A 25,164-nucleotide genomic window follows, 5' to 3' on the forward strand; every position below is an offset into this window, starting at 1 on the left:
AGACAATCTAAACTAATCTAACTCACAACCTGTCTCTGCATACTTGCTCCTCCCCCAACCTGCCACCATCCAATGAACAGTCAGCATACTCTCCAAAACACCAAGCTCAATGACTCTATTCCCAAATGCAACCACTCCTGTGAAATAACCAAAAAAAAATGCCTAATGGTTGTTACTTTAGTCTTCTACTTTTAACATGTTGTGTGTTTTTAAACATCTCAAAAGACTAGCTGTTTCAAGTAAGTTTTCCACTATAGAGACCAGATATAAAATAAGACCCATTTGTGCAGTATGTACACAATATATAAAGTACAGCAAAGTTAAATGACATGTACATATCACACAGAGCAATGGATAAGCTGAAATTTTCTAGTACGTACTAGCAAAGCAAAACACCTTTTGCAACTTCTTCCTTCCCACCTCCCTCAACCCAACAAACAAGTAGAGAGTTTGTTCACAGAGGTGGTTTAACAATTCCACTTCCAAAGATAGTTATTTCCCATTCATTTTTAAAAGCTATTTACAAAAAGTATTATTCTATTAGTTCCACTTTTAAATATACCAAGCACTTCTAAGTATACAGAAAGAGTAGATATTTCATATAAGAACTATCCAGTATGCACACAGCACTGTTGAATAAAATCGTACACACGTAACAATGATTAGAATCTCAAGTGTATTCTAAATATGACCATCTGGGCCTTGAACTATTCCCTCCTTACTTCCTTCCTTCTGCCTTCAATGCAGTTGGTAAGTATAGACATGTATAATGCTTAGACATGTTTGAACAAATTCATCCTATGATGGTTTTTTAAAAATGGTTTATCAACTGTTATTTCACACCTTCCATTTAATGGAAAAGGCCACCCAAAGGTATCATAAATGAATTTTTATAAGTAATAAATAATTACAGAGACTAAAAATAACCTCGAAACTTAGACCAAGGCTAACTGCTGATTTCTACTCTCTGTTTTCAGGCTCAAGAATCCTAGAACTAATTCTAAATTGTGAAATTGGAGTCTGTCCCCAGCCAGAGTAGCAGACTTAATGCACCATTAATCTGTTCTGCTCTCAGCCACTCATTGAAACAGTCACAGTCATTCGATTTTTAAGGAAAAGACAGTACTGCAAAAGTACAATCCAGAGGTCTTTTCATAAAAACCATCCTGTGTGCTCCATCTGCATGTGCAATCTGCTAGTGTATTTTCAGCCAGCTTGCACGGGCAGATTAATGCGTACAATTAGAAAGCAACCTCACGGGCATTCGATAAACTGCCTTCATTATTACACTCAGGAGAGTCCCTTTGGATGTCAATAAAAGCCTAGTTTTCTGCCTGTTAGCTAAATAATTGACAACACTAAAAATAATCAGAAGCAAATGAATGAAGTCAGGAACAAGGTGTTAAGAAAGAGCACATCAAGATTCTCATGGTGGTGCCCCAGGTTGCTATCATGAGCTTTTTCTCCAGCAACTTGGATTTACAGTCTGCTCAAGTCCATGGTTGCCCTTCTCTACAAAAAAAAAAAAAAAAAAAAAAAATCATTGCTAGTCTGCTATGAGTATCAGACATTGCAGCACAGTGAAACTAGCCAAATATTGACTGGCTTGAAAGAATTTCTTATGTATGTTTCTATTTCGTGTTCCTTCGTTTGACAGTTTCAGGAGAATCTAATTTGGGAGGTGAGGGTAGGCAGTCTGGTTGGTCTGGCAAAACCTCCATGCTGTTAAAAATCCAAAGGGCTGGCCGGGCGCGGTGGCTCACGCCTGTAATCCCAGAACTTTGGGAGACTGAGGCAGGTGGATCATCTGATGTCAGGAGTTCGAGACCTCAGGAGTTTGAGACCAGGCCAATGTGGTGAAACCCCATCTTTACTAAAAATACAAAAATTAGCCACATGTGGTGGCAGGCACCTGTAATCCCAGCTACTCAGGAAGCTGAGGCAGGAGAATCACTTGAACCCAGGAGGCAGAGGTTGCCATGAGCCAAGATCGTACCATTGCACTCCAGCCCAGGCAACAGAGTGAGACTCAATCTCAAAAAAAAAAAAAAATCCAAAGAGCTTTCCTCGACATTTTTCCCACCATAAACTGATTCTAAGAAGGTATGATAAAGACTTGTCATATAGAGGATCCATCTTTTCTAAATCTCTTTTTTATTTCTAACTAAATAATGGCTGCTCATTTCATGAGCTATTGGTCTTTTAATTTCAAAAGTAATTCAAAACATAATACTCTTTCAAAAAAGAACCTCACACATATACCATGTACCTCTTCTCGTGTTTCTCAACAGGCTTTAAAAATCAATTTGAGATACTTCTCATTTTTAGCCAACCTCCCTTTTTCCTGGTTAACTGGGACTTTTACAATAAGCAGAAGAAAGAGCAAGAGTGAAATGTGCGTGTAATTGAATTCAGCTTCACTGATAGTAGGGTGGGTGGCTGAGGGCAAACTTTTTTTTCTTTACAAAAAAAGGATGATTGATCTTCTATAATTAGTAAAATACAAACTCAAGAAGCTGAAACTATAAAAGAAAGGAGGTTGGATGCACAACTTCCAATATCTATTAAAACTTCAGGAGTCTCTTACCCTTTACTTTGCCATATTTAGAACTCTCCAGAGAAGGAACCCATTCAACTATCCAGTCCTGTACCCCAGGCCCCTCACTGCTAAGTAGGTCTTCCCTCTTCCGATGTAAAACTAGCATGCCATAGGACATACTAGTTTCACAGGACAATGACATTCGTTCTCATTTGTGACTCTGGGCTACTAAAGCCCCCAGGCCAGCCCCTAATCACTCTCAACTCTTCAGGCTGAGCCTAAAAATAAATTCTCATTCATCCTCTACCCATGAAAGGGGAGACAATGATACATTCGCAGACTTCATCTAGTGCCTCCCTCCCACCATATTTCTCTGCAAGACAGACAGTTTCTCCTAGTGCTTTGCTCTTTAGTTTCCCACCAGATCCTCACTCAGATGCCTGCCTTAAAAGAGTGGGGAGAGACAGGCTACGGATTCTGTGATGAAAATGAGAGTGATGCTCCTTTTAGCTAAGGAAGATCACATCACTTATCAACACTTCCATCCTACCCCATCCCATGTCCCATCTATTTTCTGGCCTGGGTAGCAGAGGCACTTGCTAAGGAGCAAAGCAGAGGGTTGAGAAACTTCTCTGCCATTCCTGCCTCTGAATCTTAAAGCAAGAAGGAGCTGTTTATGATACAGGCAAGATAATTTTAGTGGCATGAGAAATCAGAGAATATTGTGCTTAGAGGAGGAATATGTTGGAGGATGTCACAAATATGCTTACCCCAATATCTGAGTGATCTTAAATTCTGCAAACAAGGGACAACAATGAAGCAAGAGAACACAAGGCAGTCAGTGAATATTTCATATGAAAGTGGAGGGCCCATTACTGGTTCTGGTTGGACCGGAAATCTGTATTCAGCCTCCATAAAATAAAAGTTGTATGATCCTATTCAATAAGGGCCTCTGTAAGAAAGATCATTTCAAGTGCCTATAATAGGCACTTTTATGTCATTTACATATTTTATTTAATTCTTGCAAATGGCATATGAGATAGATATTATCTCTATTTAAGAAAAAAACCACTGACATTCAAAGAGTTTTAGCAGGAGCTGAGACTTTGAACCCAAATCTGCTTGGTTCTATTTCTACCACATTTAGAATTAATGTAGAACCAGAAATAAAATTCTTTGGTTTTGTTTTTTAATCAGTGTGCAGGTAACTGGGCTACCAAGAGTTAGGACATGAACTTATCCTTAAAGCCTACATAACAAAGTAGAGTACATTATAAAGCATGTAATAGGTGCCCTACATCTATTAGCTGCTGTTGTTCACAAATCATACTGCAAATTACCTTGATGTATGACCACCAGTTGAGAGTTTTTCCAATAACTACTAAATTATTTCTTAATTCTTGTCTAGAAAAAAATACAAGTACATAGTAGTCCTCAGTCCTTTGGATAAGTCCTGGTCAGTTTAGATTCTGCTTAGGCACTTCAGTGCATATACCCCATTCCTTACGTTGTTATCTTGGAAGTCAACATAAGCAGAAGTACCTTGGATCACCAAAGGATCAAGTCTTCCAAGTTATTTATAATGGGGAATTTCTCAAATGTAGTGTTATTGCTGATCAATTGACTACTAAAGGATACTTTGGTGAGTAGACATGTCACCCACCTTAGATTCTCACTTTCATGGTGACAGAGTTCTATTCCATAATTAATATAACAGCCAATGATCCGATACCAGATGTTTTTACAAGTTACCATCACCTGAATTTAAAACCTGTATGAACAATCTGCCTATAAAGGTACAAAGTTCTGAAAACACAAACTTACTATTGCTGATGCTCTCTAAATGCTTCTCTTCTACGGTTTTCTTCAAGCCTTTTTTTCTCCTCCAGTTTATTGCTCTGAAATAGCAAATATCAAAACAAAACTTATTAAAGATGCTTTAAGCAGAGTCATGACACTAAAATTACCCAAGACCCAAATCCCAAGGTTCAGGAAGCTTTGATAGTCTCATAGAGCATCCTGCTAGAGGCTCCAAGATGGTATTCCCTGTCAGACCCATGGGCACTGCACTGACAGCCAGGAGCTCCAAGTTCTTTCCACAGCTCCCCTCTCCCAGCTTGACTGGTATAATCACAAAACCAGTTTTTCCCATTTTTATACTTTAGTTCAAATGATAGCAACATTTATTTTTTAAGCAGTGCTTTCAAAATGTTTTCATGAAAACATGAAATTTCCATACCAAGCATGTTAAATTAAAATTATAATAAATGGTTAAATAGCTCATGCAAAATTTATATATACACCCAAATTCTACTAAAGTATTCAGGAAGAGATTTTCAATAAGACAACCCAACTCCCTTCTGACTTAGAATCAGATACTTAAAGCCGTTGAGGGACTGAACAGCACATGTCATTTAAAAAAACCCATCCACTTGAATAGAAAATAGTTCTTTTTTTTAATTAGCTGTTTGGAGAGCCTAGAGATAAAGGGCTTCATATTTGATATTACTGTCACCATGGCACTGGCATATTTTAATCCAATATAAATAACCCAGGAACATTTGCTTTTTGCTCACCATGACACACTGTCATTTTTTAACTTGCTATGGCCTATGAAAAACAAGTAAAATTCCTAGACAACAAAATTTGATGGGGAGTTGAAACACATTCTACAACCCAGGAGGATCATGAAGTTTTAAATGAATCCAAGAGAGACAGTAAGCAGCTGGGTTTGCTTTAATAAAAAATTGAATTTTCCCAGAAGAGGACCTGTGAAAGGGGAATAAAGGAAATCATCACTTTCAAGCCCAAATATAAGTCTAGTTCTATCTTTCAAACAAAGGGAAACACTGCCTGTATTGTTCATTTCCATGAAAGTCTTCATTCACTCAAAACTAATTACTAGTCCCATTTTGAAAGGCAAAATGAATGATGATTTTGGTTTCAGAAAAAACTAAAGGAAATTTCCTACAAAGAGAATCAATTATAAGGCAAGCGATTGGATTATTAATGAAACACAGAATTCTAGGAGGCAAACTAATGGAAAATTGTAAAACCAAATAAACATACTTCTCGTCTAGGAAAAAATCCTGACTCAAGAGTGCAAAGCATTCCATTGTTAAGACTTCCCTGCCTTCCAGGGTAGGGACTGGTGGGGTAGTGGTGGATCTAAAAGGATAAAAGACAGCAAGCAAGCAGTATTCAGAATGCTACTCAGAGAACAGTGAGAAAGCCACGAAAACAGCTAGAGACAAAAGGCTGGGTTCCCTCAGCGAGGTCAGAAATTGATATCATTGGTTTTAACCTTTTCACTAACAGATTCCAACTCACAAACAGTCACACAGCAGCTAAATTCTATCCAACAAAAGTCTGTTTATGGTCGGGCGCAGTAACTCACACCTGTAATACAAGCACTTTGGGAGGCCAAGGTGGGTGGATCACCTGAGGTCAGGCGTTCAAGACCAGCCTGGCCAATATGGTGAAACCTTGTCTCTACTAAAAATACATCCCAGCTACTAGGGAGGTTGAGGCAACAGAATCATTTGAACCCAGGAAGCAGAGGCTACGGTGAGCCAAGATTGTGCCATTGCACCTCCAGCCTGGGCGACTAGAACGAAACTCCATCTTAAAAAAAAAAGTCTATTTATGCCTCAGCAGAAGTTGATAATTTATGGAGAAGTATTTTGGGGGGGGAAATAGTAGTAGTAGTAGTAATAGTAGTATTTCTGGAGTAGTTGAAAAATTGTATTCAATCCCTATTCATATCAAATGCCTGTTATATGCTTGGTACTATGTTAGATGCTGGGAATACAGCTATGAACATAGCAGTGCCCATTCTAGAAAATTTCAGAGGCTAGTTGGGAACACAGACAAGAAAGCAATGATGGCAGTATGCTAAACACATTAGGAGAGAGCAGCAGTTTGCAAATAATATAGTAAGAATACGAGAAAGCACTTACGTGGATTGTTAGAAAATGCTCTCAAAAGTTCCCCAGCCACTCAGTGCCTACCAAGTGTTAGACTCTATCCTGGCCACGAGAGCCAAGAAGTTGAATAACACTGAGAATGTGGTTTCTAACTTCGGGTAGGCTACATGTTACAAGGATGCTAGAGTGCTTCTTTCTATGGAGAGTAGACCCACAGCTTTCTTCATATTTCCCAAAGGGCTGATGACCAAATAAAAGGACAAATCCCTTGGATCTAATCAGAGATAGAAATTCTATATCTAAACCAATCTTAAGCAAGAGTGTTTCAGGAGAAGGAGGAGGTAGGAGCAGGGTTACTACACTCCATTATATGAGTTGTTCAGCCCAGGGGGTCCCAGCAGGTGGAAGGGGGGTCAGAAAAGAAAAATAGAGCCAGTGTTCAGCTCACCAAGACTTGCACTGCAGCATGTGGCTGCTTTAGCACAGAGGAAGTGTCTTTTTCTGTGTCTCACAAAGGCACTACCTATCACCAATCTGAGCACCCATAGATTTGACCGCCTGGATGAAGCATTGGTCTCTAATTTGCACAAAGGCAACCATGGGCTGCTAGTAACCCTGGACAGGAAACAGGGCATTCCCAGAACTTACAACTTTTTTTTTTTGAGATGGAGTTTTGCTCTTGTTGCCCAGGCTGGAGTGCAATGGTGCCATCTTGGCTTACCGCAACCTCCGCCTCCCAGGTTCAAACGATTCTCCTGCCTCAGCCTCCCAAGTAGCTGGGATTACAGGCGTGCACCACCACTCCTGGCTAATTTTGTATTTTTAGTAGAGATGAGGTTTCTCCATGTTGGTAGGCTGGTCTCAAACTCCCGACCCCAGGTGATCCACCCTCCTCGGCCTCCCAAAGTGCTGAGATTACAGGCTTGAGCCACCGCACCTGGCCTACAACATTTTTAATGTACAAGGGCACAAGAGAATATGTCAGTTCAGGGAAACCCAAGAAGCTCATGGATAAATTGAACGGTATTTGTAGAGAGATGAGTAGAAGATAAGGTTGAGAAGAAAGAAGGGATTATTATATAGGAATGTATGTGCCAAGTAAAGGAGTTTGGACTCCATGACACCCAGTGGTAAGCCATTATCTTATTTTTAGCAATAAAGGAAGTGGATCACTCTTATAGCAACGTGGAGGTTAACCTGCAGCAAGGGCCACAAATACAAGAGAACCCCGGAGGTGATTCTCACAGTAATCTAGTAATCTGACAGTAATCACAGTAATCTAGGCCATAAATTATAAGTCCCAAATTAAGTCAGCAGGTATAGGGGAGAGAGAAGAAAGGACAGTCTTGAGAAAAACTTAAGGGACACAAATAATAGAAAGTGTGACGACACGGATATGGGATGAGTAGAAAGGGAAGAAGAGTCTAAGATTACTATCACTTAAGAGCATTAGAATGAACATGAGTTCAATTTTGAATTTATTGGATTTGAGGTAAACTTGTAGAATATTTAGGGAGAAATATCAAGCATGCAGTAAAATATATGGTTCTGGAATTTAGAAATATGGTCTGGCCTAAAGATACAGACTGCAGAAATCAGCACAAACAATAACTAGATCCTTAAATGCAGAAGTTTTCACCTAAGGAGAGGGGGCCTAGGCCCAGAAGTGTTAGAGGAGACCAAGGGATGGGATCAGGTCAGCATCAATAGTGGAAAAGCAAGTCCAAGACAAGGATCCCAGGGAGGTTCAGAAGGGCGGAATTTGAAGGACAGAGTACGTAATAGTTAATTTTAAATTTTAATTTTATTTATATATTTATTTGATATAGGATCTTGCTCTGTGCAGTGCAATGGTGCCATCTTGGCTCACTGCAACCTCCACCTTCCAGGTTCAAGTGATTCTCGTGCCTCAGCCTCCTGAGTAGCTGGGATTACAGGTGCATACCACCACACCTGGCTAATATTTGTGTTTTTGTAGAGATGGGCTCGCCATGTTTCTCAGGCTGGCCTTGAACTCCTCGGCTCAAGCAGTTGACCCACCTTAGCCTCCCAAAGTGCTGAGATTATAGGCATGAGCTACTGCACCCAACCTTAATATTTAATTTCACACAGAGCAAAATAAGTGAGGTATTTAAGAACCTTTACCAGATTATTTTCTTTCTTTCTAAGAGATGGGGTCTCACCATGTTACCCAAGCTGGTCTCAAAGCCCTGGGCTCAAGCAATCCTTCCTTCTTGGCCTCCCAATGTCCTAGGATTACAGGCATGAACCACTCTGCCCAGTTTCCATTAAGAACACCATTGGTAGGCCAGGTGAGGTGACTAATGCCTGTAATCCCAGCACTTTGGGAGGCCGAGGTGGGTGGGTCACTTGAGGTCAGGAGTTCAAGACCAGCCTGGCCAACATGGCGAAACCCTGTCTCTCCTAAAAATAACAAAAATTAGCTGGGCATGGTGGCAGGTGCCTGTAATCCCAGTGACTCAAGAGGTTGAAGCAGGAGAATCTCTTGAACCCAGGAGAAGGAGGTTGCTGTGAGCCGAGATCATGACATTGCACTCCAGCCTGGGCAACAAGAGTGAAACTCCATCTCGAAAAAAAAAAAAAAGAACACCATTGATGATCTTAGGTAGATTAGAACCAGAGAAGTATTAGAAAGAAAAGCCAAACTTAGTCCATCAACAAATGAGGAATCAGAGAAGGTAAGTTCTTAAGCTAGGTGAGCCATGCATTCCCTGGGGAACATTTTTTAAAAATAGAGATTCTTTAGTTCCGGTGATTGTCAGAGAGTCAGTCTGTGGACTGACATTTGGGAACCAAATGTGGTAGAGGAGTCTTTCAAGAAGTTTGAACCATGATGCTTGGGATAGAGGAGTTGAAAGCAGACCACCATACAGAAAATTTGTTTTTAAGATGAGATATTTGAGTAAGATTAAATCCCTAGAAAAAAAAATAAACAACAAAACAAGAAAGTGAGAGGAGAAAGGGAACTTAACTGATGGAGAAGTAAGGTCCCTGGGGAGACGGGAGGGAAGATGAGATGGTAAACACAGGTGGAAGAATCCATGTGAGCAGTGGGAAAGGGGCCTTCTGATTCCTCCTGAGATACAACGCGGGTAGGTGCAGCAAAGGGAGAGTAAGAGAAAAAAGAAGATACTTAAGGCCAGTGACCTTTATTTCCTATGAAGTGAGAGACAAGGTGACGTGCTACAAACGAAACGAGAGTATAAGAAGAATATAAAGCCAGCAAGGATTTTGGTAATTGGGGTTGGTCCTAAAATGCAAATTTTAAAAAAATGCTGGGGATTGGGCATTGGGAAAGACCCAGTTGAGATGAAATCTCAGAAATGCAGTGTGGCAAAAGAAAACCCAAAAGTCACATGTGTTTTTTCTCTCCAGCAACCTCATTCTTGTGGGTTTAGTAGAAATGAACATTGAACCCATCAAATTTATGCATAAAAATAATAATACGCTCTATGGCCCCCTTCCAAGAGAGTGATATAATAGACTCCACTGAGACAGTGTTAAAGCACTTCTTTACATTTATAATTAGGTTAGGGTACCTTTACTGAGTGCTTACCAAGTGCTAGATATTATACCAAGGGCTTTTCATATATTGCATCCTCTAGTCCTACCAGTCTCATTATATTATTATTATATCCATTTACAAATAAGGTAAGTGAAGCACAGAGAAGCTATCAGCCTACACTCTTAGTACCACATCTTTATTTCAGAGACATTAACATTACAACATTATGGGATTAATTAGTGAGATCCTATTTCAATAACCAAAGGCTTAATGCCTCTACCAATTCATCTACAAAGAAATGCATGATGTAGGAACCACATTTCTTGGAAACACTGATAGTCCCTGAAAGTTTTCAGAAATGGAAATGTCTCCCAGTTTATGTAAACAACATTGAAATAATTTCCTCAATGTTGTTTACCCCTAAAATTATCCTTAAACTGTTAGCCCTTGCTACTACTTGCTTCCTAGAAATAAGAAAGCAACAAGTGTGATTCCTTAACATGTACATGTATGCATCTCTGCATCTAATATGCATAACTTATATTCTACCCGTTATTTTCTACTTCACTGCATAGCATTAAAACTATGCTTCTCAGTGACTGCATAAAACACTGTGACTTCCAGGGCTTCAAATGATTTTAGCAGCCATAGCTTACTGGAAAGAGCAAGGAAAGGTGTTGGAAGCCACTCAGATCATTAACTGGTTTCCTGAGTTCTCTGAGGTTGCAATACCAAAAGGTTGGGGAATCAAATGAAGTACAGTTGGTCCTCCTTATCTGTGAGTTCTGTATCTGCTGACTCAACCAACTTCAGATAGAAAATATTCAGGGGATGAGGAATAGATGATTGAATCTATACTGAATGTAAAACTATTTTCTTGTCCTTATTCCCTAAACAATACAGTATAACAACTGTTTACACAGCATTTGCATCATATTAGGTATTATAAATAACTTAGAGATGACTTAAAGCATCAGGAGGATGTACATAGGCTTTTGCAAAAAGTACTCCATAAAGGATGGCTGTATTTGAAAACTATATAATACTGTATATTATCTCAAACGTGTAGATCAAAGGCAGAATAAGATGAACCTAGGGAGCAGAGAGAGTCTTTAAAATGGAGTTAGAAGATTTTCATATTTTAGGTTTGTGGGCATTATGAAAGTATGAGAAAATCAAATTATTATTTATCAATGTGATTATGAGGGAAAAATGTGATTTACTCCCACAGTACTAAATTTGGGTGAAATACTTGCTGTGGGGAGTTAGGAAAACCTATTTATGCTGAAAGAACCAGTGGCAAAACACTTGCATCTGGTAGACTGCTTTTTACTTTAAGCAAGTTTCCTTTACTCTAATGTTCTAATGTCTTAGAGACATTGTCTCTACTTTATAGATTTCTTGGAAAAGAAATTAATGCATCATTATAAAACCACGAGTAGTATTAGTTTCCTATTGCTGCTGTAATTAATTACCACAAAGTTAACAGCTTAAAACAATACAAATTTATTATCTTACAGCTCTGGAGGTCAGAAGTACAAAATGGGTCTCAATGGGCTAAAATCAAGGTGGAAGCAAGGCTGTGTTCCTTCTGTAGGCTGGAAGGAAAATAATTAGCTTCTAAAGGCCGCCCACATCCCTGGGCTAATGGCCCCTTCCTGCATCTTCAAAGCCGGCAGTGGTGGGCTGAATCTTTTTCCTGTTGCCATCTCTTCTTTCTCTATCTCCCTCTTCCAATTTTAAGGGCCCCTGTGATTATGTTGGGCACCTGGATCTTGCAGGATACGCTTTATATTTTAAGGTCAGTTGATTAGCAACCCTAATTCCACCTGTGATTTTTTTTTTTTTTTTTAGAAGTGAAAGGTGTCACATATTTATTACTGAACCCAGGCAACCAAAGCCGCCTTCTTTTTTTTTTTTTTTAACATGAATAATGGAAGCACTGTGGGTTGTACTAACTAATGCCTTCATAACAGATCCAGAGAGGAAACTTCAAACTTCTCCAGATAGTGGTGACATTTTTCAGCTTGATTTGGTAACACGATTGTGACTTTCAGACAGCATAAATATGTGTGCCATCGCATGTGTAATTTCTTATAGACCCAGCTTGGTTCTTCTCCAACGTCTCCTTTAGGAGTTGTACCTGATTTTATTATCAGTTTTCATCTGAATCCACTGGGGAATGGGACGATTTTGCTTTTGTTTCTTGGCCAGGAATTGCTTAATCCTGAAAGTCTTGTGAGAAGACATGGCGAGAAACGGAGTAAAGCACACACCACGACGGCGGAGAAAGGAAGAGAGGAGGAAGGCAGCCGGAAGAACCAACCCCTTCCACCTGTGATCTTAATCCCCTTACCCATGTGAGGAAACATGTTCCTAGGTTCCAGGGATAAAACACGGACATCTTGAGGTGGAGCATTATTCTGCCCACCACATGAACCATAACTTATTTTTAAATCAATAAATATCAAACACATAATAGGCCAGCTATTTCCCCAAATCTTTGCCCTCCCTAGCCCTTTGAGGCTTGGCTTTGGAATGTGGAGGGGGCGGGCGGTAAGAAAATACCTTTTTCATTTAGTGCTAAGTGGTGGTGTGCTGGTCAACATTTAACAATCAGGTCTAGAAGGGAGGAGGAGGAGGAGGGAAAATTGATCTGTAGCATTTACTGATTTCCACAGTGTAAATATTTTCCACCATGGTCAGTTTCAAGCTGCCAACATGAAGTCAATAGCTTAAAAAAAAATCCTGAAAATTTGACAATCTATTCTCACAGTATAAGCCAGTACAAGGAAGCTACGGCATAGCACTAGACGTATATGTACCATGACAGACTATAGCCTAGGGAATGCAAGTTACACTCCTGAACTGAATACAATTGAAGTATACCAAATGCTCTCTCCAAATTTCCCCTTTTACCCGTAGGATTAACTCTTCCTGGACCCCATCGACGTGACTGGATACTAAAGAGCTGGTTGATTTTCACACCTTTCTGTCCATTAAGGATCAAAAAACACCCACAAATGTTGGCAAGGAATCCAGTCTACTCTTCTCTCACTACGTGCTCCACACAGAGATGATGAACAATCAGAATGAGACCCAATGTCCCCTGGTGACTTCTTCTGGGAAAGGAGAAAATGAAGGGCAGAAGGGGAGCAGTGGCCAGTCGGGGCAAGACCAGAGACAAAGCTAGAGGCTCTTGGGCAGCAATAGGCTGCTTGGATTCTACTTGACTCGGAGTCTCTAGGCAGCAGCCATTTGCCTAGGGAGGAGGGCAGTGTGTTTGCAGGCTGATGTCCATGTGTGTGTTTGCTGTGCATTTTAAAAATTAAGTGCTCCATAAGCACGGCCATTATCACTTCCCTTGGCCATTTCCACAATGGCAGTGTGAAATATGTCATTTCTAGATGGCTAATGTTCATTTTTCTTATCTGACACAAGCTACTAACTAGGCTCACATTTAACATGAAAAGCTACAGATTTATCTACAATGGGAAATGCTAGGATCATGGTGGCAGTGCAGGCCAATCAGCCAGAGAAATCGCGTCTGTGGAAGGATAAGGATAGGTCACTCCTGCTTTTGCAAGGTCGTTTAAATTAATGCTCCTCAAGCTTTTATGTGAACAGGAATTACCTGGGGAGCTTGTTAAAATGCAGATTCTGATTCAGTAGGTCTGAGGTGGAGCTCCAGATTCTGCTCTTTTAACAAACTCCCAGATGAAACCAATGTTGCTTGTTCAAGGGCTGTATTTTCAATGGGAAGGGTCTACAGATCATCTCTCTCTCCCCATCTCTCACTTTCTGGCAAATTTATGGCAATAGAATTACAGTTATCATATTAGGAAAGAGAAAAACACTACTGTTAGACAATGTTAAAACAGTTTCGGCCAGGCACGGTGACTCATTCCTATAATCCCGACACTTTGGGAGGCCGAGGCAGGTGGATCCCTTGAGCCCAGGAGTTCGAGACCAGCCTGGGCAACATGGTAAAACTCCATCTCTACAAAAAATAAAAAAATTAAAAAAGCTATGGTGGTGTTCACCTATAGTCCCAGCTACTCCAGAGGCTGAGGTGGGAGGATTACCTGAACCCAGAAAATTGAGGCTGCTGTGATCACACCATGGCACTCCAGCCTGGGCAGCAGAGTGAGACCCAGTCTCAAAAAAAAGAAAGAAAAGAAAACAGTTTCAACCACAAACATTTATGAATAGTATATATTATCGATCCATGAAGAAATTAGCTGTAAATGACCCACAAGCCAGCCAATCATGGGTCATTAAATGACAATAAATGACCTTTAGGACACTGCAATACAATAATGATTAAAGGTCTGCAAGCCTCTTAACTCTGTTCCTGGTGATGACTCAATGATTTCCGTTGTTCTACCTGAAATACAGACTCTGCACTGTAAAGGGAGTGCCTCCTCTAAAATTGCAAGACCTAAGAATGAATCTTCCTTTGAAGGAGAAATGGAAGAAAAAACACTGGATGAAGAAAAGAAGGGTGAGGAATAGAAACATAGAGAAAGAGAAATACAGGTAAATTTTTAAAGTTGCTGTAATAAAAATTCTCTACAATGAAACCATAATCGTGGATCAGTCAGAAATGGATTGCCGAGTCAAACTTTATAAAGTTGCTATGCTCTTTTTATACTTCCAGCATTTTATTACAGTTCCTCATTTGCAAACCCAGTCTTACCTCCAACCACAGAGCCCCCATCTCTACAGCAACAGGGTGCCCTTGAACTTGGGAGAAGAAGGGTTGGTGCTTCAGAAAAAGTTGGGGGCCTACCCAAGGTCACACTACACAACAGACACCTTCCAAGATGGATTAGTCTGCTCCCAGCCAGGATGCATTTCCTTGACTTAAGGCTGCAGCAAGTGTCATGCATGGTGGTCAGTTTCATGAGCCAACCTTGTCCCAGACCTCCAAGATTTAAATCTATTACAGCTTAGGATTTGTGGAAAATGAGAGTAGTAGGAAGAAGGAAGGAAGTGTGTGGACAGAACACCACTACCTTTTTTTTTCTTTTTCTCTAGCAGATAAACATTTTTAAGAGACGTTTTCCCCCTAAGCCCCAGAAAGAGTATCAAAACTAAAACATCACTTTGAGGTTTAGAATAGATCATGTCACTAACAAGGAAATGCAAATATAGGCTTTTTCTTTTTTCAGTAAGAGAGGCATGCTTACCTACATCACACCCAATCTGGAAAATTCAATGTTTGGATGTAAGTACAGCAGCATATACCACTGACCACGATCATCACCAGCTGCTTTGCCTTCTGGATAAATATATGGTTACTACTTTCATCACTCCCCTAAGGAATGAGACAGCGTTGTGACAAAGACGCACAGCTCTGAGGCAGTCTGCCTGGATGTGAATCTTAGTTCTTCTTACTGGTTGATATGGTTTGGCTGTGTCCCCACCCAAATCTCACCTGGAATTGTAATAATCCCCACGTGTCGAGGGTGGGGCCAGGTGGAGATAATTGAAGCATGGGGTGGTTTCCCTCATAATGTTATCATGGTAGTGAATAAGTCTCGCAAGGTCTGATAGTTTTATAAAGGGGATCTCCCCTGCACAAGCTGTCTTGCATGACTTTGCTCCTCATTCACCTTTAGCCATGATTGTGAGGACTCACCAGCCATGTGGAACTCTGAGTCAGCTAAGCCTCTTTCTTTTATAAATTACCCAGCCTTTATTAGCAGTGTGAGAACAGACTTAATACACTGATCGAGGGGCCCCAACCAGTAGGCAAATTACCCACCCCTAGTTGCAAAATTGGGTAATAAGGGGAACAGGTTCTTCACAGGGTTACTGTGAGGATTAACTGAGTTGATATACGGACAGTGTCTAGAAGATGACCTGGCATATTCTAAGCCCTCAGCAAATGTGAGCTAATGCTCCTCCTCCTTACCTTCTCTCTCTGAATTGCCTTCATTTTTTGGAGTTCAGCTTCTTCAGCTTCCTTCTTGATTCTTACAGATTCTTCTCTTTTTAGCTAAATTATATTGAAATTACAGAGAACGAAAACAGTTACCATTTTACAGTCTGAACTCTGGAACACAAAATTACGATGAAAGGCAAATTGCAGTATTGTTTGTGTTATACCTCACCATGATTATAGGTTGTTACTTCAAGCTACTTAGATCACAGACTGGCCGGGCTACATCTTCTGCCTGTGAAATTTCTGTCTTTGTGTTTCTTCCTTGGTCTGTCTCTTTCTCAATGTTTCTGTCTCTGTGTGTGTGTGTATGTGTGTGTGTATATGTGTGTGTGTGTGTGTGTGTGTGTGTGTGTGTGTGTGTGTATTGGGGAGGGAAAAGGGAAAATAATTTTTCCTGATTACAAAACTCAGTGTTCACTGTAAAAATCGCTCAGTACCTTAAATCTTTTTTGTACTGATTCCACGACTGGCCTGTGGTAAATAAATCCACATTCTTAGAACCAAAACATTCCAGACATAATAGACTTTAAACTATAGTTAAAATATAGTTAACTTAAACTAGAAAAAGAAGTCCCTTAATTGAGGGTCATACTGAGTGATAAAGGGCTTAGATAAGAATTGAAGGTATCCATCTCTTAACTTCTTACTTCCTGATATCTTTGATTTTGAAAGCTGCCTTTTGCAATTGGTTGGAAGGTTTTATGCTTTTTGTAAAGTTACTGTGTTATTTCACGGTTACTTGAAAGAGCTGGTACTCATATTCCTTACCAAAATTAAACCAAAAGAGATGAATTCTGACCTTTTGCTGGTATTTAGATTGCATCAGCTGGAGTTGTTGTTTCTGTCTGACTTCAGTTTCTGACTGGCTTCCACCTTAGGAAAAAAAAATTCACATAGGTGAAACATAAATATTAAGCTGAAATGTCAGCCATCAAGGACTAATTAATACATAATAAATTTATAACATGAGTTTTGTTAATATTCTCATGCTCTTGGAAATAAGAACATAACCTGTTTTTCTAATAAGACCTTAAATAAGGGGAATACTTAGAAGAGAGAGCTGGATGGAAAGAGGAAGCCATATTTTTAAAACAAAAGAACACTTCTAAGGTTTTTCAATCATGTAGGTATTCAACTTTTCACTTGGATTGAAATCAGACCTAAAGGTCTGCACTAAACAGAAGAAACAGTTCCTGTCTAGGAAACTGTAGAATATTCCTCCTTCTTGATTATGACCATGGCTGAACCTAATAAAGATGGTGACCAAAGGTGCTTCTACTGCTTTTCGTCTTCTAATTCTATTGCCTTGCGTTCAAGCAGCAAAGCTCAGGAAGCTCTCAGAGGTTTGCCACTAGACAAGTATTTGGTCTTTATAACTCAGTTTCTAAAAATACAATGGGAATAGTCTAGTTAGTAACTGATCATCAATCCATACTATTTATTGGTCTTTATATAGTCAAACTAAAAATATGGATGTTAGATTATTTACTTGTTCTCTTTTATATATACTTATTTTTAAAATCAGATATTAAACTGATAAGAACAGATACTAGAGCTTAGCCAAAAGGCCAAGAAGCAATACTGCTCTCTCTTAAACCTAAAAGAATTTGGGGCCAGAAATCCTGGCAGCTTGACAATCATCTAAGAATTGCCCTTTAGGGAATTCTCAGTGTTTATGCAAGCTTGGTGTGCATATTATAAAGGTTCCTTTGAAATAATTCTCTGGTGCTTTGGTCACTAAAAGTGTCAGCTTTCTGAAAGATTCACTCTCACAGAAGATGCATTAAAACAATTTGTGCTCACTATAGATCCTATAATTGAACTGAGAAAGATACCATAGGGACTTTTCTTCTGAGATTCAAAAGATATATAAGGGCTGTTTGATGTGGGCCCTTTGGTTGCTATTGTCGGGGGTGGGGAATGTTTCTTTCAAAACAGTGAGGAATGTGGACGCTTTTCATAATGTTACAGCAACTTTTAGCATCTCCTGCAACAATTCCAATATTTTAAGGAGTAGAGAAATAGAGGAGTTGAAAATTAGAAGAAATGTAGAGAGCCAGATGTCTAAACATTTACAAGTTTTGTTCAAAACTCATCTCAAAGTTTAGTACAATTTAGAATTTTCTTTTCTACCCCAAGCCCCTCCCACGCACACACACCTTACTATCCCCAGATAATGCATGTATCAGGAAGTTGAAATAAGAATCTTGGTCACTCTACTGTTTGAGAAAAACCAAAAGCTTTAATTTTTTACATCATCCAAAAAGCCTGGGAGAAACTAGTCTCACATAGCCCATCTCAGGACCAGGTTAGAAGAGATTAAAGCTGTTTTCTTATTGTACCCTTCAAGTCTGGCTCATTTGCACCAAGGAAACACTTGAGGTAAACCCTTTTAATGAAATACAGTGGGATGAAGATAATATTACTATTACTTCCTCTCATTAAATAATTTCCAAATTAGATTATTTTTACCTATGTTCTTGGGGATGGAGAGGGAACTCTAAAATAATCACAACAGTAAGTGACCCCTGACACAAGACACGCTTCTATTAACTAAATCTGTGGACACTGTGTGTCCAACCCTTTAAATTTTCAGCTGCTGCTAGAAGAAAAAAGGCAAAGAAAAGATGTGAATGATTCCCATTAGGTGGCATCCCCTCTGAATGACTGAAACACCAGCAAAGGCAGCCCAGACAATTCATCACACTGGCAGTACCTGCTCCAGAGGCCCAGAGGTCTCTGTAGAATAAAAACACAGGTGATGTTTCTCTCATACCCTCCACCGGGTCTCCAGCTCACTCTCACCTTGCTCTTGGAACTGACTCTCCGCTGCTTTTCTTCACATTAGCATTTAACTGCCATGATTAATATGCTTGTGCTAGCATTTACTCCCGTCCTGACTAGTGCTATGCCAGGGCATATGCAGCGCCCCAGGTAAGCTTTCTTCAGAGTCAGTCATCTAAGAGGCTCTAAATTATTTGGCAATTAAGTCATCACTTTGTTCCCATAGAATGGTGGCATTACAGGTTTGCTACTTACAGAAAATCAGAAATATATATATCTTCATTAAGTGCATTCCACCCAAGCAGCACAATGACCAATCTACAATGGACACTCACAGACAGACATATGCAAGCTGTTAACAGGATCATCCACAGCTGGCCCCGCCCTCCCGCATTCAGGCAGCGTGTTTGCTTACCTAGCCGCCTGGGCACCAGGTGAACCGGTTTAGCTCTGTTCTGCTCCTTCCATTTCTCTAGGTTGGCCAGCTCCTGCTCCGCAACTAAGCAGGTGAGAAATATCAAATCGTCAATTACGAGACTTCTGAAAGAAAAACACTCCCTTCGAAGCATAAGAAACAACTATTAGAAGGCAATTAAACAACAATTAGAAGGCAAGCCATGTTCACTACATGGGAGCATGAGTGAACAAGACTTCCAGGACAGAAACACAATATTCAGCCCTGACAGCTATGGGTTACCCTGGGCCTGTGGCACATTCTCACCAAGAGTCAGCACAGAGGGTTCAAATTTTGAAAAACCGCCTGGGCTCCTACTAAAACAAAAAAAGTATAGATTTTCCTACCATTCTGGCATTCTTAAAACTCTTTATCAAATTAATTTTTAAAGTTTCCTATAGACAATGTGTGCACAACTAGAATATTTTCATGTCAAGAATTTTCCACACACTGGTAAACATACTCCAGAGAATTCTGATACCCATACTCGCTTTATGTTCAATGCTCCCCAAGCTTGCTGCAACTCTAGGGAGTGAGGGCTCGGTTTCACAGGTGGGGACCCTCGCTCTGGTTTCGGGCACTCCAGACCAATTATGCAGAGTGGGCTTCCTGGGGTGCAGGGCTCATTTCCTAAATGTTCACTCTACGACAGCAGGGGGCGCCAGAAAGAATAGTTCTGTCAATCCAGTGCCTCCCCTTACCTCCCCGTGAGATCTGTTTCAAATGTCCATTAGAAAAACAAATTCTGAAACATTTCAGAATCCAGACCACACTGAGACTTAAGCTCCTATTAAGTATTTAAATCAAAAGCTTGTGAGATACCAGAACGGCTGGCAGTTCCCATAGTCCCTGCATGGCAGTGATTGTCATCTTCTGCACTGACCCACTATACCTCTCGGGGCTACATGTCTGGTGGGGACTCTTTAGAGAGCTTTTGTGCCTTTCTGTCCATCATTAGTCATAAAGTTAAATTTCCTACCAATCATCTAATAAAGGAGACCATCGAATTTCAGCATCAAGCCTGCAGTTTCTTTGTGAACTAAATGAACTTTGGTTATCTTCCACCTCTAAAGGATAATGCTATAACTTTAAATGGCAGCATTTATATTTACTGTACATTGATTAAACGTTAAACATACAGAGAGCACAAAAACGAGTAAGATGTGATCCCGGCCCTCAAGGAGGTTTCTTGGCAATAAGTGTAAAATTGTTCAAGCCAGCAGAAGTCCAGGAGGTAGCATCATGTCATGAGTTCTGTTACTGATGTAGAGAAACAAACCTAGAGGTGTTAATAGAGTATTTTTAAGGTATAATCAAAACTGCTGTTTAACAACAACAACAAAAAAACCGTTGATGAGATTTGGTGAGTCTATATAAATCAGAAAATACTTCACACCAAAACAAACCAATTGTAAAGAGAGAGAGAGGGCTGGGTGTTGTGGCTCATGCCTGTAATCCCAGCACTTTGGGAGGCCAAGGCGGGTGGATTGCCTGAGGTCAGGAGTTCAAGACTAGCCTGACCAACATAGTGAAACCCTGTCTCTTTAAAAAAAAAAAAAAAGAAAGAAAAGAAAGAGAGAAAAAAGAGAGAGAGAGAGAGAGAAGAATTCTGAATGTTAAATGAATGACTATACGTACTTCTTTGTATCTGATTTCTTCGGTTTACATTTGGTGCTATCAAGGTATATGCACTTGTGCTAAAAGGAAGAGAAAAAAAATTGTTTATCACCATGAGAAACTACCATGTATATAAGCCACCAAATTATTTTTCCTTCTATTATACTGTATTTATGATCATCACCATCAAATAGGCACTATGAAAGATAATCTTAAGACCCTGACCTGTTCTCTGAGACCTCACAATCTTGATGTCAAAGTAAACAAAAGACACGGCCAAATACAGAAATATAAAGCAATCAATGAAGAGTAACAAGTGACTAGTTGGTACACTGTCCTTGCAGGGGTCCACTGTTCCTCTAGATGATGCTTGTGAGTAAATTCCTTTAAGATTGCTTTAAATTGGCATTCTCTTCCATGTAACCACACTGGGGTACAGGAAACATTTGTGCATTTTTGTTCCCACAGACTGAGCCTCGAGGCCATTTGCAATGCAGCCACCTCCTCTTAATGACCTGAGTAGCCAAATGGCTTTTAGGCTTTGGCCTTTCTAGGCCTCTCCCCACTGGGTCTCTTATTCTCCTAGGGACACAGGTTGAGCATAATCAGGGGCTCAGAGGAGCAAGGAGTCATTTCAAACCGGGGGATCAGGGAAAACTTTATTTAAACAAAAATATTCAACTCTGTGACACTAGGAAGCTGTTAAAATATTGTGAGCTTTTGAGGGCAGAGAGTGTGCTTGATTGATGTATATTCCAAATCCCTGGCACATGTCTGAGACAAAGACACTGGCTGCTTGATAAATGTGTGCTGAATTAGAACAAAACGATGCTACAGACCCAGTCTGTGAGTCTGTGTTGGGATGGCTCATTTTTGAGATGATGCATGTGATCCCACAAGAACATGAATACACCGTTAAGCAAAAATATAACACAGCAACAGACTGCAGCATACATGTAGGTACAGTTTTAAGAGAAATGCTGTGGGTAAACACAACCAACTTATACCTGTAGGATTTAAGAGGGGGAAAGTAACCACCCAGATACTCTTCGAAGTCTCTCTTTTACCTGAATGTACAATTTCAAAGGGCAAATTAGCAAACATTGAACAGTAGAGGCCAAAAGCACTGATTAACAGAAGCCATTTCCTTCCTTATCTCATTATTTTTCTAGCAGCTAGCCTTCAGCCAGCTTCAAACTGGGCTTTAATTTTAGACTTGTAAATGTGAGGTATGCAACAGCCTTTGCATGCAAATGGAGCTGCTGGATGCCCAATTACCTAATGTATATCAGCAGACATTGCATGTGTAGCCTAGCATGCATACAACGTTATGAATGCAAAATTAGGAGGCTGCCACTGGAAATTAATCCCTTGTCCATTGCATGTTCTTTGTTCACCCTAAGAAAAAATTTTCACTCCTGAATTGCCAGTACTTTATAGGAGCTTGGAAGCTGCAATCCCATGAGTAGTCCCTGGAATCTTGAATATGATGCAATGGTAAACCATTCTACAGAGACTGAAAGCTGAAACATGAGATGCAGATTTAAATGCCAATCATGAAACTACTAGGCAATCTTCAATGTCTGCTAACGTTGTGGTATAGAGATTCTCTCTATACCACAGATTTGACTATACTTCAGAGATCAGTAGTTCTCAGCCTTGAATTGTGCATCATAATCACCTGGAGGGCTTGTCCACCAGCTTGTTAAAGAGTAGCGTTTCTAATTCTGTAGCTCTGCGATGGGATCCAATAACTTGCATTTTTAACAAGTTTCCAGATGATACTGATGTTCTTGATCTAGGTATCACACTTGGAAAACCGCTGCTATAGAGCAATCAAGCTATCTTAGAACATTTGGGCTAAAAGCAAACTTAGGGATTCATAAATCATTGGTAAAGACACAGAGGTTGAATCTCAGGCCAAAGATCACCAGGTCAATTGAGCAACAGTGATGAGACTCCAAACTAGGACTTTTGACTTAGATCAGTTATCTGTCTGCAGCTAACTTTTCAACTCAATGTGCAAAACACAAAATATGACCATCCTTTAACTTCAGCCCCTTGACAGACTTCCAAAGAATGCAACCTACCTGACTGAACACTTATTATGGACTTATGATATCAGGGGCTTACAGACAGTGTGGGGAGAGTCCGAAACGTGGATACTAATCACTTTAACAGAACTTACACTTTAGGAACAAGTCAGGAAATCACCAAAGCATCCCACAAGAATATCCAACCACTCAACATGAGTTCTGGTTGGGGGGAAAAACAAGAAAAAAGAAATAAAAAATAAATTTAAAAAGAATATCTGCACAAGTCTTAAAGTGGGACGATGTACTTACATCCCAGTTTAAGATGTGTGCAGATCCAAAACCGTGGAGATTCATAGAAACCTCAGAGGAGTAGAAAACTGAATAGCATGAAAGAAGAATAGCAAGTTGAGGCTTAAAGAATAGGATCTGAAATCGCAGAAGTGCTTCTTTGCCAGGACTTTGCCAAAAGCAGCTTCACAGAGAATTTTCCAAGTCCATGAGTCTCTCTTACAGAGATTTTGCAAAACGTTTGGAAAACAAAATCAATCTGTTTGTAAAAGATTGTATTCTATAACATCTAATCTGGTTAAGTTTTTAAGTCTGACATCATACTAGAATCTTCTGTCTTAGGAATAGGACTTCAGTCAATCTATGGCCAATGTGTGTAGCCTACAGTTACCTGATAAAGAATCATAATATAAAGAGAAAGAATTAGCTTTGAATTTAGAGGGTTTTTACTGAAGGCATTTTAGCATAAATCCAGGCAGTGGTCCCAGGAATAAACATTTTATGTAAGTGAATTCCTTGGCAAACTTCTTAGCAATATTTTATTGGCTGAAAATGCCAAATCTAAAACATGTTGTATTAGTCACAAGAAAGCATTGCCAAGTAAATGGCAAGTAACTTAGCTTCTGTTTCTATTACTATAGGAAGAAGAGCTTAAGTCAAAGGATATGCTTTTTATTTTTTAATATCATGTGTCAGAGTGTAATGCCTTAGTAGATACAAATATTCATCCCTTCTTTCTCAGCTTTCTCTTGACATGAATAGCACGTATAATTTATTAATGTTTTCAGCCAATTAGTTTCTACCCACAGCAAAGGCTTTGCTGTTTTAACCTATGTGCCATCCCTTTCAACAGTCTGACTCTCAAAGCTGCTGATCTAGACAAGTCCAACAACCAACATTTGGTATTCTTGTCATTTCCTGATTAAGCAACATTCAAGCCACTGAAATAAATGTATATATTTGAAAATGAGTGTCCTTAATTACCTCATTGAAATTTAATGAAATATCTCAATTTGTAAGATTGTTTTCACTTTCTCAACAGCACACATCCATGAGATATACTAAGGGAGAATATATGAAAGAATAGATAAGATAAAATGTTTTTCTGCATCATAAGAAACATAAAATAAAAAGATATTCAAGAAATGTTTGGCTGGGCACAGTGGCTCACACCTGTAATCTCAGCACTTCGGGAGGCCAAGGCAGGTGGATCACTTGAGGTCAGGAGTTCAAGACCAGCATGGCCAACATGGTGAAACCCTGTCTCTACTAAAAATACAAAAACTAGCTGGGTGTGATGGTGCACACCTGTAATCCCAGGTTCTTGGGAGGCTGAGGCAGGAGAACTGCTTGAACCCAGGAGGCAGAGGTTGCAGTGAGCCAAGATCATACCACTGCACTCCAGCCTAGCCAGTAAGAACAAAACTCCATCTCAAAAATAAAATAAAATAAAATAAAATGTTTTCCTTGTGAGGTCTCTCAAGTTACACAACTGCATCTTGTGTGTACATTCTTGCACAATTTGTATAACTTTTTCTCAATAAGCACTCTGAAAAAATGTTATGTTGAAGTTATCAAAAATATCTTGCTGGCTAAAAGTATTACATAAATATATCCCCTGGTGTGTACAAACTGCACTAGATGTAATTTAAACTTCTAATTAGAAACAACACTGGTTTGACTGAAAAAGAAATGTAGTCAAGAGCAAAAATTCAGAAAGAGAAGATTAAGTGAAAAACATAATTTCAAACAGAATAGTAGACATGTAAAGTCTACAGTCCTGCAAAAAAATTGGTTTGAAGTTTTCATAGTGCAAGTAAATCTTATCCTTGGGTATATATAAATTGAAAAAAAGATTTGGGGATAATCAAAGGCATTTGGATACTTATTTTTCTGGATCTGACATTCCATATTGTTTTTTGTTACACGACCTTCAATGTAGGAATCTGAAACTTACTGTTTTCAGTCAACACTGAGTCAAATCTTCTGAGGCATTTAAGTTTCCAAAAGTTTTTTCATAACTAGATCAAATTCCCAAGAAAAA

The 25,164-nt window shown here is 39.6% G+C and overlaps 1 protein-coding gene and 2 pseudogenes across 1 annotated transcript in view; all 3 read right to left on the reverse strand.

The window, feature by feature from the left end:
- The window catches only part of EPSTI1 (epithelial stromal interaction 1), a 97,625-nt gene that overhangs the window by 56,295 nt on the left and 16,166 nt on the right, over positions 1 to 25,164 (reverse strand). The window contains exons 2-6 of the mRNA XM_064361781.1: positions 20,818 to 20,876; positions 19,141 to 19,224; positions 16,741 to 16,814; positions 15,912 to 15,995; positions 4,364 to 4,437 (exon numbers count right to left, since the gene is read on the reverse strand). Of these exons, the coding sequence (XP_064217851.1) occupies positions 4,364 to 4,437; positions 15,912 to 15,995; positions 16,741 to 16,814; positions 19,141 to 19,224; positions 20,818 to 20,876 (375 nt within the window). The remainder of the gene's footprint in view (positions 1 to 4,363; positions 4,438 to 15,911; positions 15,996 to 16,740; positions 16,815 to 19,140; positions 19,225 to 20,817; positions 20,877 to 25,164) is intronic.
- LOC105731684 (large ribosomal subunit protein eL39-like) lies at positions 8,913 to 14,042 on the reverse strand (annotated as a pseudogene).
- On the reverse strand, positions 17,429 to 17,521 carry LOC135268808 (U2 spliceosomal RNA; annotated as a pseudogene).

Source organism: Aotus nancymaae, unplaced genomic scaffold, assembly GCF_030222135.1.
Source record: "Aotus nancymaae isolate 86718 unplaced genomic scaffold, 86718_ANA_hifiasm-v0.15.2.pri h1tg000043l, whole genome shotgun sequence".
Classification (NCBI taxonomy): Eukaryota; Metazoa; Chordata; class Mammalia; order Primates; family Aotidae; genus Aotus; species Aotus nancymaae.